Source organism: Oryzias melastigma, linkage group LG4 (assembly GCF_002922805.2).
Source record: "Oryzias melastigma strain HK-1 linkage group LG4, ASM292280v2, whole genome shotgun sequence".
Classification (NCBI taxonomy): domain Eukaryota; kingdom Metazoa; phylum Chordata; class Actinopteri; order Beloniformes; family Adrianichthyidae; genus Oryzias; species Oryzias melastigma.
The window spans coordinates 6,300,964-6,320,667 of NC_050515.1; the positions used below are offsets into that span (position 1 = coordinate 6,300,964).

Consider the following 19,704-nt stretch of genomic DNA (forward strand, 5'->3'; position numbering starts at 1 on the left):
TCTGATTGCACAAAGACTTTTCTATATTTGTTAAATCAAGCTTTATTATCAAACTTAACATTCCTCTCGTTAAAATGTACTGGATTTTATGTCGAGAAACCGAAAGTTTTCTAATATCAACATCATCTCTGAAAAAAAAATGCATAATTGATCCATTCATATCTCTGTAAATGTTTAAAAATTCTACCAAAGTAAAAACAAAAATCAAATGTTGTCCTTACCTCTTATTTTGTATATTTTACTTCTTTTTAGTGTCCGATAGAGATAGGAAATCGGGTTTTTATTTACTTCTCAAGAGCCATTTTACTACATTAACTCTACATTCCCAATATTTCTTTTTTGTCATCTTTAATTAAATCAAAATGTCTCTAACTACAAAATTCTTCAGGTTTTCTGATAGAAGACAAACACTACTTTGCATAACTCTTAATTAAAGCAAACAAACCTGAAACTCGGTGGGTTTTTGCACAAAAACAAAACAAACAAAAAAAAGCTGAAAGAAGCAGGACTGAATCTTGCAGAAATCAACTCATAGAGATTTAATATTATGCATCAATAAACAGGAGAGTTGATACAATCAATGCGTATAACCAGAAGGAAATTTAAAAAATACATTTGTTTTGATTGCTCTCTATTAGGCAATACTGAAAAGAATGGCAAGGCCTCTATTCAAATTGTAACGTAAAGACAGAACATGAATGGAAAAAAAAATGACAGCTTTGATTTTTGTGAGAACGTATCTCAGTTGGCTCATTTCTGAAGGCATTTTTATGTGTTTATTGAAGTAAATTCACTTCGCTGTGATCACTGCATACAATACCAGCAGAAATCCCTTCACCTGATTCAATCCCCCCTTTTCATAAAGGCCAAACTGTAAACAAAAACAAGAGATCACTTCGTACTCGCGTCAGCATTTTCAGGTGAGCTGCTTTTCTATTTTTTTTTCTCCATACATCATATTTATTCGCATTTCAATCCATACTGTGGCTTTGTATAAGAAAAGGAATAATGCAAAGAGCTGCAGGAAAAACGCTACCCTACGTGATTCCTAACTTCAAAAACATTCCATTAAAAAGAAAAAAATAGTGATCGGACTGAACCAGCAGAACGCAGTGGCCAAAAGTTCCTGTGACACAAGAAAAATGAAGGTGATGTGGAAACAGAAGGGAGACTTCCAAGAACAGGATTCAGACAATCATTTTGTTCATAAATGCCGTTAGATCAAAGTCCCTTCACTTTAAGCCTTTTTTGGTATTAATCTGAGTTACAACTTGAATCCGTCCTTTCAGTTTTGATGCTGAAGCTCAAGTCGGTCTTTCCATCAGGAAAACATTTGGAACACAAAACAGTCTGAAATGGGAACAAAACTTAAAAAAAAGGCTGAATGGAATGATTCCTAAAGACAAAAAGCCATCAAATCTTTAAGAGTATTTTACACTATTGCAAGAAAGGAAAAAAAGCATTGAAAATAAAAAAGAATATATATTTATATTTCCATCATATGTATATTTATATATAAACATCAGTTATAACTCACTGCAGGCAAGAACTTCTTTCCCCCTTTAGGATTCACCTGCCCCCCCCTTGTAAGGCCATCAGACTCTGGCAGGGAGCAGCAGCTTTCTTTCCTCAGTCGCCAGATTCCCTGAGATGTAGAGCTCGATTTTTGTTTTTTCTTGTTTGGATGAAACACCACAGACCTCCTGAACAACTAAAGAAAAGCTCTATGAAGGTGTGAAGCGGACAGTCGAATCCATGGAGGGAGGGCAGGGGGGGGTCGATGCAATTTTTAAATTCTTTTTCATCCGGTTGTCCAGGAACGGTGGCAACAAGACAGCTTAAATAAGAAGAGGAGCTTTACTAATATTTATGTTACATCTTTGATGCTTTCATTCATTTCCGTATTGTTTGACAGTCAAAAGCAAAGCAGGGAAAAACGACCAATCGACAGTAAATCCAGGGCTTGGATAAGAAGGGAGGGGGGAGTTTGCAAAAGAGTTCTTATGAAGACTCTAGAGTGTGCATTTCTTTATGCATATGTGTGTCTTCTCAGGGCCTCTGAGTGGGTAGTCTCTTTAGAAGTGGCTCATCGTAGACCCAGCACTCCCCGTCTTCATGGAATAGCTATTAAAAGACACAAAACGGATTATTACTCGTCATAAAATATATTTCTGCTGATTCATAAAGGCTTAGTCACAAATGTCATTATGGGTGAATACGGGTGACAACTATGTAATTACGTAAACAACACATTAGGGTAAAGTAAGGACAAATATTTTCCATTTTTTGACAATACAAAATCTTAAGCTACAAGACCAGAAGCTTAACTGTGTTTTTATGTCAAGGGTGTCAAACTCAATCGCAAATGGGTAAAAATCCAAAACACACATTAGTTCGAACAGGATAAACATTTACTGAACACTCTAAAACTCTATTTTTAATACTTTAAAACCATAACTTTTTAACATAATTAAGATCGCAATACCTGCGATAATGTTAGTGGGAATGCTGTAAACTGGATTTGACCGCTGAGTGCTGATAACTGATAGCTAAAAAAGCAGAAGCTGATAGCCAGCTAAAATATTAGCTAAATGCCAAATTAGCCTAAAAAGACAAAATAAAAAAGACCTTAGGTTAGCCAAAACAGCTAGCATGTAGCTGAAAAAATAGCTAAACTTTAAAACACCCTAAAAAGCCTAAATAGCCAAAACAGCGAGTGTGTAAATATTAGTCTAACTCCAAAAAAGTCTAAAATACTTTAAAAAAGCCAAAATTAACCACAACAGCTAGCATGTAGCTGAAATATTAGCTCCAAAATAGCCTAAAAAATCCTAATAAAGGTCAAAATAGTCTAAAAAGCTAGTAGAATGCTCATTTTTAAAACTTTAAAGCCATAACTTCTTAACATAATTACGAATAAAAAAAAAATCCAGAATAAATCAACTTTAACACCATAAAAATATATTTTGTCAAAATTATACAAGTTAGAAATGAGCGGAAGATAACATCGGGCATGATCTGGAGGGCCGGATAGAATTACAAGAAGGGGCCAGATCCGGCCCCCAGGCCTTGACTTTGACACATGTGTTTTATGTGATCCTTGTCTGCAGCCTAAAACTACCCAAGTACACACCAGATAGGTAGGGGGTTCTACTTTTTCTTTTTCTAGCATTTACTAGAACATGTCCGCCTTCTCCAGTTAGAAGCGTCTTTGTGCCAAAATTCACAGCAATACAAATCTCCTAAATGTTCTTTCACAGCTCTATTCCCATCTATAAAAGACTTCGAATAATTCTGTTTGGGTCAAACTGGATAAAAGTATCGTATTAATCGTCTAAATGTTGTATGTTTTTGATTGCGACTGTCCACTCTAAATGCTAACTTTTTATACTTTTCAAGTGGTGTGTTCGTCCACTAAACAGAACCAGGTATTACTAAGGAGAAATAATAAAAATTTAAAAAAAAGGGGAAAACTGCATCCTCTAATGCTGCAAAATATAAAATATAAGTAATTTCTTTCAAGTAACTTGCTCTAATTTTCTATCTTGTTGTCCGCTCTTTCTTTGTATGTGTCTGTGTGTGAAGTTCGGCATTCCCAATAACTTCTTCAGTTAAGTTTTCATCTTTTTCAGACAATTTTCCTGCCTAGTCGCGCACTGCAATCGCTGGAATAGGACGCACTATCTTTACGTCACTGCTAAATCCGACTCCCTGACTGGTTAAAGTTTTGTTGTTTGGCGATCAAACAGTCAAAACTTCAACTGGTCAGTGAACGTTTGTACGTAGAGCAAAGCCGACGGCTCACCCTCGTCTCCCACTGTTTCTCCTTCTCCTTCCTCTCTCTGGCTTCAGCTCTTTGTTTCTCCTCCAGTCTGTGTTTGGCTTCTGTCGCTGCATCGATGTCCTTCAGCTTCAGGTTCACCGTCACATCCCTCCATAGTCTGTGGAAACAGAAGCACCCAAATCCAATGGGTTTTAACCCCGACTGCATCGACATTGAGGCATTTTGGTCGCCGAGGTTGATCCGTGTTTGTCCGCTCACCTTCGGGATTCGAAATCCAGCTGGTCCTCCAGCTTTCTTACTTTCTTCTTAACGATTCCCATCTTCTTTGTGTCTATGAACGACGTGTTTTCCTGCAGTTACAAACATCTTTTGATATGATGGAGGGATTTTTATGGAGTGATTTTTGTGCCATCATGTTGGCAAGTAAAAGTCACAGTTTAAAGATGTTCTAAATTGAAAAAAAGTAAAGTGTTAAGAATAAAAAGTCATAATTTTAAAATAAAAATATTTAATATCTGGTTTCAGAAACGTATTTTTGCTTTTAAAAATATTTTGCAAATCATCTGGCTGGCACAAACATCACACGAAACAGAAACATATTGATGCAAAATCAAAGATAGGGCGAAAGTGAGATGACACACAACGTATCTAAAACATTTGTGCTGCAATCGCAAAAATACTTTTTGAACGGGAAAAAAAAAAGTTTGCGATCACAAAAATATTTTTGAAGCCAAAAAAGAAAAAGTCAGCAAACACAAGAAGATACATTTGCAAATCAGCAGGCTGGCACAAACATTACACTAAACAGAAAAATTAATGCAAAATCAAAGATAGGGTGAAAGTGGGATGACACACAACGCATCTAAAACGCTTGTGCAGCAATCGCAAAAATACTTTTTAAACGCAAAAAAGAAAGTTTAAAAATGCAAAAATATTTTTTGAAAGCAAAAAAAAACATTTGCAAACGCAAAAATAAAAAATTGAAAGCAAAAAAAAGGAAGTTTGCAAATGCAAAAACATTTTTTGAAAGAAAAAAAAGAAAGTTTACAAACGCAAAAATACTTTTTCAAAGAAAACATTTTTTTAAACCCCAAAAACTTTTTGAAAGCAAAAACAAATTAGCAAATGCAAAAAAAATGTTGAAAGCAAAAAAGGAAAAGGTGGCAAACGCAAACATTTATATGATAGCAAGTATTAAATATTTTAATTTGCAAATTATATAATTTTTATTCTTAACACTTTATATGTTGTTTACAATTTTGATCTCAAAACTGTGACTTTTGCTTTAAACAAGGTGGCACAAAAATCCCTCCATAGATTTTCAGTAAGAAAGAAAGGATTCATTTCAGTTAATAGGATCAAACTTCAACTATATCAGTAATTTACTTGGTAAACAACATTTATTTTGATCAAAATAATCAAATTTAAAAACATTTAAGCTGAAACGAGGATCTTCACTCACTCCAGTTGCCCATTTGGCGTACATCACTCCATTCCATTCTCCCTCAATGGAGCAGAAAGACTTCTTGTCGTTTGGTGCACTGTAAAAGACGCAGCAGAAACGTTCTGTTTACCACAGCATGATTTATGGTTTCATGGTGAGCAGACGCTTTGGCCTTACAATATGTCGGCTGTGATCCTGTGCTTCTTCCCGCCATAGAAGGGTTTGGTGTGGAAGACGATGTTCGCACTGTAGCCCGACTTGGAGCAGGAGATGTTGCACTCGCCGCCCAGCTCCACCCACGGCACGGTCAGAATCGACCTGGACAGACAGACAGACTGGGGTCAAACCGAGCACGCCAGCGAGCGATGATGCGCTTTAGCCCGTCAGCTACCTGCCGTATCCGTTAGGGAAGGTGAGAATGTAATGTTCATCGTGCTCCAAACATGACACACAGCCTGCAAAACAACACAAATTCAGGATGCTTCGTCCATCTACGTAACAACCGCACAAGCTAGTCCGTTGATGTACCTTGACCAATGTTGTGGACTCCGATTGACATGCCGAGAAACTTCGACTTGGTCCAGATGTGAGCGTTGAACTGGATCTTCCTGTTTAAACACTCTGCGTAGAATGCAGAAACTACAGAGAAAAAGAGACAAAAAGCGATTTTTACTATTCAGAATATTTTGCTTGAATAGTTCCTATATGTACGCAAGTTATACTGGATTTAATTCAAATATGTATCTGAACACCATCATTTATACTTTTGGTTAAAACAAGAGATAAGTAGTACCTAACAGAGAAAAACAACAAAGATTTGGAGAGAAAAAAAAAAATTTCTCACTTTCAATCAACCATGAATTCTCATTAATAAATTTGCCTAATGGAAACACGACAGTTTTGAAAAATATTTGCATTTATCAAAAATAAAGTTTTGCGGTTGGAGGAGGTGGTTTTTGTGGCGTTTAGAAATCAGTGGCGTATTGTCGGGGCCTTCAAAGCCTTCAGTGAAGGCCTAAAATTAAAATATATATATATATTTGTCTAAAATATATTTTAGATCATTCCAACTGTTCAACCAGCTTCTCTCATAGCCCTACGCTGCTTTAAGACAGCTTTATTTCACATATAAAGTTTCTAACCAATCAGATTTTAGCCCTCAATTGTTGCTAGGTTCATTAAAGTCTGCCTTACACTCATACAGTCAGTGCGTCCGCCTTCACTTCCGGTTTTGTGGACGACTTTCCGTAAAAAACACTGTTGATTAAACCATAGCTATTTATGGATTAAACACATTTATGTTGATTCAGCCAATCAGAATTTGAGTTAGAGTCTCTGGAGCTTCATGAGGATGGAGGATGGCATAGTCGCCTCTGATTGGATGGAAATCGAATTGTTGGATCCTCAGCTCCTCTGTAAACCAAATCTCTTCATCCGTAGCCACTCCCACATAGCTCGCCACTACATGGCCGGAATAAGACGCCAACGTCTCCTTTGATAGATGAAGATGAGAGCTAGTGCTGTGACAGAAATCTGAATGGATCTGCTGTAAATCAAAGTATTCTTCACATCGTGGTTTTGAATGATTCATAACATAAGTTTGTTTGTGTTTATTCACATAATTATGATTTAATGGAAACAGTGAAATTGCAAAAATTTTAAGAATTTTGAGAAAGTTTTGAGAATATGCATCATGAAAACGTAGCAACTGTCACTATTAAAAGTTTCTAACTTCCTGGTTAACTTCAGCAATAAAAAAATCACTATTGTTTTGGATCATTTAACAACAAACCCTGAAAAATGTCTCCACAGGTTTTTGTCCTCCTGACTAAAGTTCCAGTTGATCAGAGTAAAAAAAAAAAGTAAATGAAGAGACAAGACATCACGTCTTTGATCACCAGATTTTTGTAAAATTCTTTACTTTCATTAGGTATTTTTTTTAATCAAGCAAAATTAGTTTAGGGGAAATTATTTCAATATTTTTATCCTAAACAATCAATAGTTTTACTTTAAAAATAGGAAGCTTCACCAACATTTTACTTTGAAGGTTTATTTACGCCCTGTGACTGTAGCGTATTTGGTTTGGATCTGCACCCAGACACGACTGCAGAGAACCAGAAGGTTCCCGTCAAATCCAGGACACAGACTTTTCAGTCTCCTCCCCTCAGGGCGGCGGTGCATAAAAACCACTCGCCACAAAGATAGCTTCTTCCCTCGAGGCGTCACTCTGATGAACTCTTGACTGGTCACAGAGTACAGAATGCAACATGGGAACTGTTACACTGTTTATATCCATATCTTTTCTCCAGATGTTTTTATTTATTTTTATTCTTTATTTTTGATCTCTTTGCGCACAGAAGTCACTGGAACCAAATTCCTTGTACATGTACTTGGCCAATAAAGCTGATTCTAATTAATATATATACGCATTAAAAACATTATTTAGTAATTTTACAACAATACTTACATAAACATTTTTTTTTTCAAAATTGATAAAAGAATCAGGAATTTCACAAATAAAATAGTCAAATTTTTAAGAACGGATGGCAAATATCAGAATTTAGATACTCGTTACAGCCCGAGCAGAGACTTATGGAAAACGAGCGAGACGCCGTCCCTCGAGAATTTCCGCGTTTACCAGCAGCTGCACAAAGCTTGATCAAATTCTAAAAACACAATTTTGCAATTACATCGTTTGCAAGTTTTTTTGTAATTGTCGTGTTCCATTAGGCAAATGTATTTTCACTAATCCAATGTACACAGTTTCATTGCAGGTGCAGCCAACAAAGTGTGAGTCCTGAAGACATGAAGGTTGCAGACTCACTGGGTGGGTGGTGAGAGACCTGTTCAGCCACAAAGCACACACTGTTGGTGGAAGCCCACGGAACTGGACCGTCCGATACGGTCTCCTGAAGGAGAAAAAACATTTTCCAGCATTTTACCATCAAAAGTTCTGCACATGTGCCTCAGAAAGGCCTCGGCTCCTCACCACGTGTTGAGCGGGCTCTTCTGCCTCACTGGGCAGATCCCAGTGGCAGTAGAAGACTTCCCCCAGAATGGGGTTGTAAGGTTTCTTGGCCACCGAGCCTTTCCGGCCGGCGTGGAACGCCGACAGGTACCATTTGACCACCTGGACCATCCGCTCCCTCGGCTCCGGCTGCTCAGCGATACTTGAGAGGAATCAAATGGAAGAACGTTAGCCGGTTGTTCACCTGGAGGAGGGAGGGGCTTAAACAAATGCCATACGTACCTTACAAATAAGTCTGGGTGTGCAAAGAAGTCTGCGTACATTTCTAAGAGAGATCTCCTCTCGAGGATGAAGGTCGGCAGTACCACCTGAGAAGCAAAAGAGTCCGAACGGATCAGAAGGTGAGGAACCAGAACAGAGTAGAAAATAAAGAACGATGGAGAATGTCCTCACCTTTGTGAGGTCCATGCCCAGCCGGACTTGTGAGAGCAGATGCATGATGACGCTCTTGTGCTCTTCCACAGACTCGCCCTCGCCGTCGTCATCGCGGTCGTCATGGCTGTCAAACTGATCTGAGAGGAGAGAAGACCATTACTGTTCAACAGTTCCTCGTCTCAAAGTCCCACTCTGATCATCTTTAGATGCAAAAGCGTTCCCAGAGATCTTGTCATCATGATTGTGACATTTTAGGCAAAATCAAAAAACCGGTCCGTGAGTCACTTGGTACAAATAGAAAAAAATGAATACATGCACTAACTTATTTTATTTCCATTTAGTTCATTTTCTGATCCTGAAGGAAGTTTTATTTTGGAAATCTGTCAGATTCTGTCGACAATATCCGCCGTCTTGGTCACATGACTTGAAGCGGCAACCTGGATTGCTAAGAATCTAACAAAAAACAAACAATAAAATGTATTTGGAAAGTTTCTGTAGGGAGAAAAGAGCCAGTGAGGAAACCGAAGAAGAGCCTTCGACTTCAGAGAACAATAAAGCTTCTGATAAAACTGGAAATCTTCCTCCACATAAGGAATTATTCACGCAGTTGTTCTCGTGTAGCAGAATGAGAACTCTCGACTGTTTCACACAAGTTTATATTACATTTATAAAATACCAGTTTTATGATGGTTGCGTCATTTTATTTAGCTTTATTTATCCATCACACCTTAAAAGTTGGGTGTAGCTGAAGCTAGCGTCTGGTTGTTAGTCTCCACTTTGATGCTAAAGGTAAAATCTTCATCATAAAGTTCAAACATTTTATGAATGACGATTCAGTCAAAAAAAGTTGTTGAATTTGTGGAAACTTGTAAAACTTGAGAAATGTCTAACAGCAAAGCTGAATTGGGTTCAGAAACTATAACACAGAAAAGAAATGTTCCTTTGTGTTGGAAAAAAAATGTGAGGATTTCTGTAAATATGATCTATTTCTGTGCCTTGAAAGATAATCAAAGCCTGGATTGAGAGTTAAAATGTCATTCTTAGGTTAAAAAAGTTTCATTTCTTTTTGCACAAACGACTTCAACAAATCAACAACTTTGTTTCATTGAATCTTCATCATCTGTATAAAAAATATCAACTGAAATTTTTAGACTTTTTATTTTAACAAAATTTCTTGTATTAGCATTTTATTTTGAAAACAAATTTTTAGAAACAGGAAGTTTAAATACGCCATTTTTTTCCCCGTTTGGACCGGTCCATTAAAAGAATATTGTCCAATTTAAACTGATCCGTAGCTTGTAAAAGGTTTGGGATCTCTGGTCGAGGACGTAGTATCTGCTCCTGATCCAGAACGATTTGAATAAAAAAATACTCAGAAATACTTAAATTAAAGATAAGGCTTTTAAAGAACTTTTTAAGGCCAAACATGTCAAAAATTAAGACCAATTTCTCAGTCTAGTTCCCATTCTAATAATTATTTCCCATTTTACTCATTTATTCCAATTTTTTGGGCCAAAACTGTGGCTTCTTTCTTGTTCTTTGTGGTCTTCTTTTACGTCTTTTTTAAATCAAAACTGCTACGTAAGGGTGTATAACAAATGGTTTTCTCGATTTTATTTACATCATTTGATCAAAATGATCTTGGTGGAAAAAAAATACATTTTTGACAGGAAATGTTTTAAGCAGCATTATTTTTAGACTCAGATATCAAAATTCAAGACTTTTTAAAATCTTCTTTATGGTATGATCTCCACATTCATACATTCAATGCTTTTAGGACTTTACGACTTTGCAGGAACCTTGTTCTTTATAAATGCCACAAGAACACAATTTGTATCGAGGTGGGAAATGAAAACCGTCTTTACATACTTCTAGCTTTCTGTGGATTAATTTAGAACAGGAACAAAAGAAGAACAGCAGGACGAGAACACACCCAGGTGAAAGCTGCGTGGATCATCTGGAAGGTTCTTACCTGCGTCTGTGGTGCCATTGGACATCGATGAGTTCAGGGACTCGGTCGTGTTTGGCCGTTTCAACGTTGATTCTTGGCTAGCATCAGGAGAGGCTGCAGGAGGCTTGGAGGGACTGAAAGTGAGAAAAAAAACAGAAGAGGAATAAAAGAGCTTTTCCAGAATAGCAATTTCTCTCTATAGGCTCCTGAGGAGCCCGGCAGACAAATGTCAGCGTTCTGGGAAGTGGGAGGTCCCCCGCCGGCTCTGCGGGAGCCAGGAGGTGGGCAGATAATGGACTCACTCTCTGCAGTGTTTGGGTGAAGTGCTGCTCTGGTAAAACTCGTCGGCATCATAAAATTCGTCCTCGCTGGAGGAGTAGGAGAAGTCTGGCACGGAGTGGGAGGGCAGAGGGATGTGAGCCGGGGAGGCAACGCCGCTGCTGGTGCCGGACGGCCCGCTCCCTGAAACACACAAAAAAAACAACGAACACGGTTTGTGATGATCAAAACATCTGAGAAAACTCAGGTACATTAAGCCGTGTTTAACCTGGTCAGTGCTTCCTCAGCGCCGCTTAATGACTGCACTCTCAGTCGTGCAGCCAGAATGTTTACTGCACCGCGCAGCGCTTTCATGCTGCTGCATCAGCACAGAAGCAGCTCCTTTAATTTACTTAATGCTCACCGACATCACGCTACAACAATATTAGGATTCCTACTTTTCAGCACTACAGTAGAGGCCTTACTGTGTTTTATTTCCTCATTTTGAGGAGGTTTAATTCAGTGGAAGGATAGAAAATATAAGATAAAGTCTCAAAAATGATTAGGAAGTGCTCCAGGAAAAAAAAATTTAAATTTAAAAACATCCTTTGACAGCTACTGCTTAGTTCCGACAAAACTTTTAAAGGTTGAAACTTTCAGATTTTTAACAAATAAAACTAATTTTGAGTCTAATTTCACCAAAAAAAAAACAACAAAACAATCAGCAGGTTTGCAAACTTACTGATACATTTATTTTTTGTATATTTTTTGGGTAATTTTTTCCGCATGTTTTCTGTACATTCCTCAATCCTACAACTTAATATGCAAAAATCAACAACTTTAAAGAAAAAAAAAGGAAATTGAGCTTGAAAAATACAAGAGACTAATTATTCTAACTTAATACAACATTTAAAAAAATTTAAATATTTGTGCAAAATGTATGGATACATTATATTATTACCATCTGGCCAAACGAAGGAAAACGAACAAATAATGCGTGTAAACAAAAAAAAAAGTTTAAATGTATGTGTACGTATTAACACTCAGCTATCATACATGTGTGCATATGTGTTGAAATTAATGAAAACAAATTAATAAATAGAAGTACAAAAAGATGCATTACGATAAAAAGAATAAAGTTAAAAAAGTTGAGGATAAATGAACTTTAACACACTATAAAGGTGATTTTGGCTGCAAAGGCAACATTTAAAAAAACTGTAAAAAAAAACTAATTTACAATTTTCTTAAATATATCACACATTCACTTCGTATTATAAAGTATTGTGTATGAAAAAGTGAAGCCTTAAACTAAAACAAAAAAATAAATAAATAAGTTTTGATTAATAAATATAGACACAAGTTCCAAAAACATCTTCCTAGATGTAATTTTTAGGCAGGAATCGGGCGCTCACCTGTGCTGTTGGGAGTGGAGGTCTGTAAACTACCCATCACCGTGACGACAGGACCAACAGGTAACGTGGAGGGCCTTTGGTCGGATTTACACACCTGAGAAGCGTCTTTAACGGAAAAAGAAGGTTGAATGTTATAGCCAACTTTTCTGTTAGCTATAAAGGTTATATTAAACCAATACATGAAATAACAAAAGCTTTGGTAACTTATGGGAGAAATTCACCAAAACTTTTCTACACATTGCTACAGTAATATAGTGTGAACAACAGGGGGCGCTTTTGTCCCGTTGGATCACATTACCTGTGGGGAGGGCGGCCTGTGTTGGCATGGTGGTGTTAACTACAGGAATCTCCAGGGGGGGCTGGTAGATCCCATCCACTGGGTTGATGGTGCTCTGCGAAAAGTAAAAGCACCACAAAAATCAAAATACGTGTGCAAACCCAAACCCAAACCCCCTGACAGGATGGATGAACATTTAGATTCTATCACCAAAATAAAAGCCCAATAAATCATGAAGCTGCACGACATGTTTCACTGAAGCAGATTAGAGATGACCTCTAATAACCCAGACGGATCTATGCTCTTTATCCCAGTGTCCTGCAGGGCCGTGTTACCAGGTGTCACTAATGTAATCACTTTAAACCAACATGACCCCCCCCCAAACATGAGCAGCAGCTTTAGACACGTCTGCTGACCTTTGAGCCCCCCCACAAGTACAACAACCTTCATCACGTTAGTCTCAAATGAGCGTGACTGTCGATTTTCAGACAGACCGACCCCCCCCCCCCAGGAGAAATGAACACAGCAGACCCGAATGAGGTCACTGCCCTAAGAACCCCGCATAAAAGAGCGAGGGAAAAAGCATATCGATGTTCATTCCCCCAACGGCTGAGCCGCCCGCAGAGCTCTTGCTAGCCGGCAAATGGCATCTAGTCATTGTGACGCGATATCCCATCACTTCCACCTGACCTGTGGTGACTTTTATAGCTGTGGTCTATAAAGGTTTGATGATGGGTGGAGATTAAACGAGGACCGGGCGGCGTGAGGCGATAACTCCACTTTAGGGAGGGAGGATGACATCAAGAACGGATGACGTTTATGGGATCAGCTTCAAGTGAATGAAAAACCAGATTGTAAAGTAAAAAGGAAAATGTTAAACTTAAAAGTGCACATTCTAAACTTAAAATACTAAAAAATTGTAAAACTGAAAATATGAATTTAAATTTGAAAAAATGTTTAAAATTTAAATTAGAAAACTATAAACCTAAACAACGTTTTGTATCTTCAATTTGTGGCCATTTTATTTGTTTCGCTCCCTCTTTGCTTTCAGCCTACAATTTGAAGTTATAATTCTGACTATTCGTTTTCGGATTTGATCCTACTTTTATGTGGGGGGTGGGGCTTTGACCCCATTGGCTACTGAGGGCTAAACTCCCCAACTACTCTCTAACTTCTTAAATACAATGAAGCGCAGGACTATCCAGTGTCCTGGATTTTACTGCAATCCAGACACGTGCTCACTATACGGGACATGACCGAGGGTGTATTCCAACTGGACACATTTGGTTTGGTTAAAGTGAACCAGAATTTGTTTCCCCCAGAACAAATTTTCAGTCTGAATACACCCAAACAGACCCTGGTCTGGAACCAGGAACCGCTCTCTGATCTATCTTTTGAGTGGGTCTCTGATCGTTTCCAAATGGACTGAGTCCCGGTTCACTCCAGTCTGAATAGGCTCTATGCTCGGAGCTGAACAACTGGACTTAACCATCAGCCGTATTTGGGATGTAAACAGAGCAACAATGAGAGACAGAAACTCACTGAAATGTGGTTGGATGAATGCAGGCAGATTTTAACATGATACTGGTGCTGCCACAGACGATTATTTTAATGGTCGACTAATCACTGATTACTTTTACCAATTAGTCGACTAATCGGGTCATGCAGAAACTGGATGTAAAGCATAGAGGTTTATGGTTGTTGTCTATGGTCTGGTATTAGCGCTGCCTCAGTCATCTCTATTCTGATACGGTGCACAGTAGTGATAATGCTCTCATCACAACATCACAGCAATAGACCACTTTAAATTGGGGTGACAAAAGTGACCAACCATCGTCTGTATAAGAGAACTGGACTGAGTGACCCCTCCCCCATCACAATCCATTCAGGAAGTACCCGCTGGTTCCAAGAAGTCAAAATCCCATAGTCATTCCATTTGTCAGAATAACAGTTCTTGCACTTAAGTTGTTCAAGTTACAAACTGACCAATCAGATGCCTCGATAAAAGTAGGAGGTGCCTTGAACCAATCACTGTTTACCGAGGAAGTCTGGCTCCAATATGGCAGAATCCATATCATACAAAAATGACGACTGAAATGACTTCATTTGGTTGGAGACAGAAGTAAACCGTTTTCTTTGGGGGAAGTCGCACAATCTCAATCCAGTTCTTTTATACAATCAGGTCTGAAGTGGAAATGACGTCGCCACAGCATGTTGTGGCAGCCAATGGGCTCAGAGCGCCACTCCCATGTAATATTAGGCAAAAGTTGGGAAGAAAAAGAATAAACCAGCCAAAAACAAATATTTGGAAATAAAAAACATCAGCTGTTTTAAATAAACATTTTTTATATATATAGTTTTTTTTAATTCATGTTTTTAGTATAAAATCAAATACAAAAAATATTTTTCTTTTAAGATTTAAACCATTTTCAAAATTTCTATTTTTAAATTTACAATCTAGTTTTCCATTCCCTCTAAGCCGGTCCTGATTTGACCCCGTAGACGTTCCTCGCACTGAAAGCTCGGCAGCAGCGACAGCTGGATGTCAAAACAGAACCCCAACCACGAGGGGAATTCAAAACTGTTTCCACCATCCCTGTCAGAGCAGATCAACCCAAAAACCAAACATCAACAGTAAATGCAGCTCCAGTTCATCCATCTTTCACTGCAGATGACAGAAACACACAGTGACATTCACAGCAGAAATGAAAGAATACAGTAAGTGCAGCTGTGGACAGCTTATGCTGTGCTATTTATACTTCCTAAGACTGTACTTAATGGCTATGAGCTTATGAAGCTATGAAAGCAGACTCCTACTGTACGAGCTGTCTGGCCCCTGAGGGATTCATGCATCAGGAACCACACTGAAGATTTTCTGTGTGCTCGCGTCATTATCTGGGAATTTGCAAACATTTTCCAAAGCATACAAGATTACTACGATTGATTTCAGCTTCTGTTTGCTCAAGTTTCCCTTTTCCATGTCTCTGTCTGCCTGTCTCTGCTTTATGTTTCTTTCTAAAGACCCACTCCTGATTATCTTTTGATGTAAAAGAGTTTCCAGTGGTTTTTATTTTAATTATGATGATGTCAGCCTCAGAATGGAGCGGAGGTGGCAGTATTTTTACGCATTTCCTACGTTACAAACAAGATCTTTTTCCAAACTTAAATTTTTTCCTCCTGCTCTTGATTCATAATAATTTGAATGAAGAAACACACAGAAATGCTAATTTATGATGAAGATTACGGTCACATATCCCAAAATGCCACCACCCGGGAACCTTACAGTCTATGCCTAAATGCAAGTTTTTTTTAGCAAATTCGACAGGTGGCTGCAGAAGATTTTAAGAAAAAGCTAAAATTTGTCTCCAAAAGTTGCTCTCAGTCAGAGGCCACCCAGGATCATTTCGAGGTTATGCGGTAAGAGTCCAGTGATCGGCAGGGATGACATCATTATGAATTTGGGGAACAAAAAAACTGCACGCCTTATGGCCGCCGTCTACATTCATGACCACATGGACGATTTTCAAAAACATTGGACGGCGGCATGAATTCTTCAAGATTTTGCCGATGCCTTCCAATCCCACAGTGGCAGTTGTATTTGTGACCATAGCATATTTTATTATTCATGTCCCACAAGAACATGTTAAAACACCAAAACCACAATTTTCCTCGAAGTGGGTCTTAAAAGTTGAAATTCTTCCAAAAACCCACTTTAATAAAACATTTTAACATGTTTTTGTAGAATTTTTCTGATGATTGAGGACATATAGAAAATAAATTAAGATTAAAACAGCTTTATTTGAGTATTTCTTTATTTAAACTGTGATGGATCAGGAACAGATGAAAACAGACAGTTTGAAAAAGCTCAGATTTGTGACGCAGGAACTACCATGATGCTCTCCGCTACAAAACTGATGCAGAAAAATGGATGCACTAACGCAGGGAAGTCAGAATCCAGGGTTCGAGGGCTAGTATCCTACCAACCAACCAGTCATTGAAGCTCCAAAACACACCTGATCCAGGTAATCAGCAGCAGGTGAGACAGGGTTTCTGGAAAACCAGGAGGTTGGCCCTTGAGGCCTGGAGTTTTCTTCTTTTTTGCTGAGCTAATGTTAGCTTGGGCTTTTGAGGTGCAATAGGCTACCGGTAGAGAGTGTAAACCAGCGGTCTGCAACCTGCGGCTCCAACCTCTATCGTCGCTCTCTAGTTTAAGAAAATTCAAATGTTCATTTTAAAAAGTAATTTTATATATTTACAAACATTTGAAGAAACGTACGCATCACTCCATCAGGCTCCTGACTACAGTACCCATAAGCCTCCAACAATCTATCAAGCGTTACACCTTCATAGTCGTACTAAAAACATTTAGACAAGAGCGTCTCGTACCGCCGAACTCCAGGTCAGCGAGCACAACCAGAATTGTTTCAAGGGTTTTTATTGTGCCATATAGTTTGAAAAACACAGTAAGGTTCACCAATTAGCTCTGAATTATTAGCTAAGTTTATGAATTTCCACCAAAAACTATAAAATAAACTGTATATAGTTGTTTTTAATTACTACTGACTGAGATTAAACTACCAACTACATTTGCTGCAGTCAGATGAACTTATGTCTTTTATTTTGAAAGGAAGTCACGTCAAAAGATGTAACCTATTTCACATCAAAAAAATATATATTTTTTTCCTGTAAATGTATGTTTTATTTATGCACAACAACATATTAATTTACTTGATATTTGTCAAAGTAATAACAAATAAATAAAAAGGAGGGTCTTAAAAGACTTTTTGTGGTTTCTGCTGAGTTGTGGTTGGTGAGAAATCGATCCAATTGGTTCTTTAAATGTTGAAGGTTGCAGACCTCTGGTGTAAATAAACAGCTGATGGGAAATTAGTGGAGCTAACAATCCCACCCACAACCCAGAGGTGAATTTCTAATGATTTCCTGCTGTGCCGTTTTAAAAAAACGACAAAGGATTTTTAGTTTTGGCTAAAAGTCGATTAATCATCATTAAAAAATCCACTGGGAAGGATTTTACAACAGATAATATATAGCTGGAGTGGGACAAAAAATATACAGTAAAGGAATCATTTTTGGAATATTTCAAATTTGCACCAAGGAGAAAAATAGTCTTTTTTATGAGATTAAAATTTGAAAAGGGCGAGAAATCTGAAAGCTGATAGTGAATGCTTTGGAAAACTGTCAACTGTCCTGGAAGTAAAGTGTCTGCTCGACTCTTGCTGTTGTGTCTGTGTTTCTTTTAAAGGATGACGTCTACCTGCAGAGCCTGCATCTCTGGATGGCTGTTGCAGCTCAATAAACAGGCAGCGCCAGCAGAACAGATCAATGGTGGACTAGTTTAGTCTGATTAGAGCGACATGCTTTCATGGTCAGAGCGTGTGGCTCCGCTAAACCAGAAACAGTTCAAACTCTGAGCCGTTTGAAAAAAGAAAGGACAAACCCGTGTCAAAAAGACTGTAAAATGTTGATTAGGTGCAGGAAATGATGACCAGATCAAGAGGACAGCAGAGGGGGGGAAAGCTTGAGGTAAAAATTGGTTGAAAAATTAGGAGGCATGCACTACAGATTTGATTGATCAGCGTTTCTACAAGATGAAGCCAAAAGAGAAAGTGAGCAGTTTGGTTAAGTTTTCTTCTCATGGACAGAAAGTGTTCTTAAAAACTTACTATAAGTCCGTTTGCGTGTTGCTGTTCGTTACTTCGGTCCTTAAAATTTTAAGAATACAGTGTTAGACTGTTGTGTGTCGCACGTAGTCACCTCAAAAACGATGCGGCGTTTGTGCTCACAGCTCAAAATTATGGAGTGATCTTTGTGCCACCATGTCACAAATAAAAGACACCTTTTTTTAGATCAAAATTTCCTAAATTGCAAACAAAATGTAAAGTTTTAAGAATAAAACTTTGTAATTTGCAAATGAAAATATAAAATATTTTTTTGTTTTTGTTTTCAGACACGTTGTGTCTTATCTCGCTTCCTCCCTATCTTTAAATTTACGTTTATAAGTTTCTTTTTAGTCTGATAAATGTGCCACCAAACACCCACTGATTGGTCGAGATTCTGTCCAATCAAATCGCCATATTTATCCAACATGCTGCTGAGCCTCAAACACCAAAAAGGCTCTTTTACCTTTGATTTTGGCTCATTGGCTGAAGAAAAAAAACATTTTTTAATTTTTTAAAATGAATTCATGCTTTCTTTGATCATTGATTAAGTTTTATTTAGTCTGATTTGTGATTTTATGGCTCTGTAAAGTGTAAAGTTTATCTGCTTACATTAAACTAAACAGGTCAGTGTGATCTTTGAGTCTCTGGAACAAAAAAATGGTTAAAAAAAAAGATGGATTTTCTTTAAGATCTGATTGTAATTATGTAAATAAAATTTAAATTAAAGCACATACAGTTGCAGGAGAAAATATAACTGGTTTTAAGCATAAACTAAAACACGTTTGAGTTCAATAAAAACATTTTTAGTGAGCAAAGTTTTTCTCCTTTGTTGTTATTTAGATTGAGATTACAAAAAAGAACAATACATTATGTGTCCATTTCATACAGAAATTGAGGTTCACATTCTATCTCTTGCAACTCTATTATCTTCTGGTGCAAAACAGGGTTTTGGCTTAAATTAAACATAGTAAGTAAAAGAATGATGGCTCACCAAAGTAGTATATATAGTATATATAGTAGTATATATATAGTAGTAGTATATATACGAAAGAAATGGCATTTTTAACTTTTAATATTAATTTTCACAGGGTGTCGTATTTTTAAGAACTCATATTTCCTTTTGTCCAAAATAAAAAATATCTAAATTATTCATGAAAAATATACTTTTTTCTCTTTGTATTTTTTAACGATTTATTCATGAAAAAAATATAGTTCAGATACAAATCACAATAATTTAACGTCTGGCTGAGACGTTTTTTCTGCTCCAGACGTTTTAAACACGCTGGTCGCTACACTGACACTAACAAATACAGAACCGTGCTGCATTTTGGCGGTACTTAAACCTTCCAAGTTCTGCTCAAAGACAAACGGGCCAGAATGGTTGAAGACCGCAGAATTCTGGTCGAACAGAACCGATACAAAGACCAAAGTCAGAGTCTGCCTCCAAGTCCGTCAATGCCAGACAGAGACACTTGGATTGGATAGAGTCTAGAC

The 19,704-nt window shown here is 37.7% G+C and overlaps 1 protein-coding gene and 1 long non-coding RNA gene across 5 annotated transcripts in view; one reads left to right on the forward strand and one right to left on the reverse strand.

Annotated features, from left to right (window-relative positions):
* Positions 1-8,861, forward strand: part of LOC118598649 — a 13,557-nt gene extending 4,696 nt beyond the window's left edge. The window contains exons 2-3 of the long non-coding RNA XR_004947718.1: positions 7,992-8,597; positions 8,721-8,861. This is a non-coding gene — a long non-coding RNA (uncharacterized LOC118598649). The remainder of the gene's footprint in view (positions 1-7,991; positions 8,598-8,720) is intronic.
* Positions 516-19,704, reverse strand: part of osbpl9 (oxysterol binding protein-like 9) — a 43,574-nt gene continuing 24,385 nt past the window's right edge. For 3 of the 4 annotated variants that reach the window (XM_024278651.1, XM_024278654.2, XM_024278655.2), the window contains 16 exons: positions 18,214-18,252; positions 12,551-12,644; positions 12,253-12,357; positions 10,885-11,044; positions 10,604-10,716; positions 8,650-8,768; positions 8,479-8,564; positions 8,218-8,398; positions 8,053-8,137; positions 5,757-5,867; positions 5,620-5,683; positions 5,406-5,546; positions 5,247-5,325; positions 4,043-4,134; positions 3,806-3,941; positions 516-2,124 (listed from right to left, as the gene is read on the reverse strand). In XM_024278651.1, coding sequence (XP_024134419.1) covers positions 2,050-2,124; positions 3,806-3,941; positions 4,043-4,134; positions 5,247-5,325; positions 5,406-5,546; positions 5,620-5,683; positions 5,757-5,867; positions 8,053-8,137; positions 8,218-8,398; positions 8,479-8,564; positions 8,650-8,768; positions 10,604-10,716; positions 10,885-11,044; positions 12,253-12,357; positions 12,551-12,644; positions 18,214-18,252 — 1,680 coding nt within the window. In that variant the 3' untranslated portion in view covers positions 516-2,049. The remainder of the gene's footprint in view (positions 2,125-3,805; positions 3,942-4,042; positions 4,135-5,246; positions 5,326-5,405; positions 5,547-5,619; positions 5,684-5,756; positions 5,868-8,052; positions 8,138-8,217; positions 8,399-8,478; positions 8,565-8,649; positions 8,769-10,603; positions 10,717-10,884; positions 11,045-12,252; positions 12,358-12,550; positions 12,645-18,213; positions 18,253-19,704) is intronic. The other variant, XM_024278652.1, reaches the window with a different exon arrangement.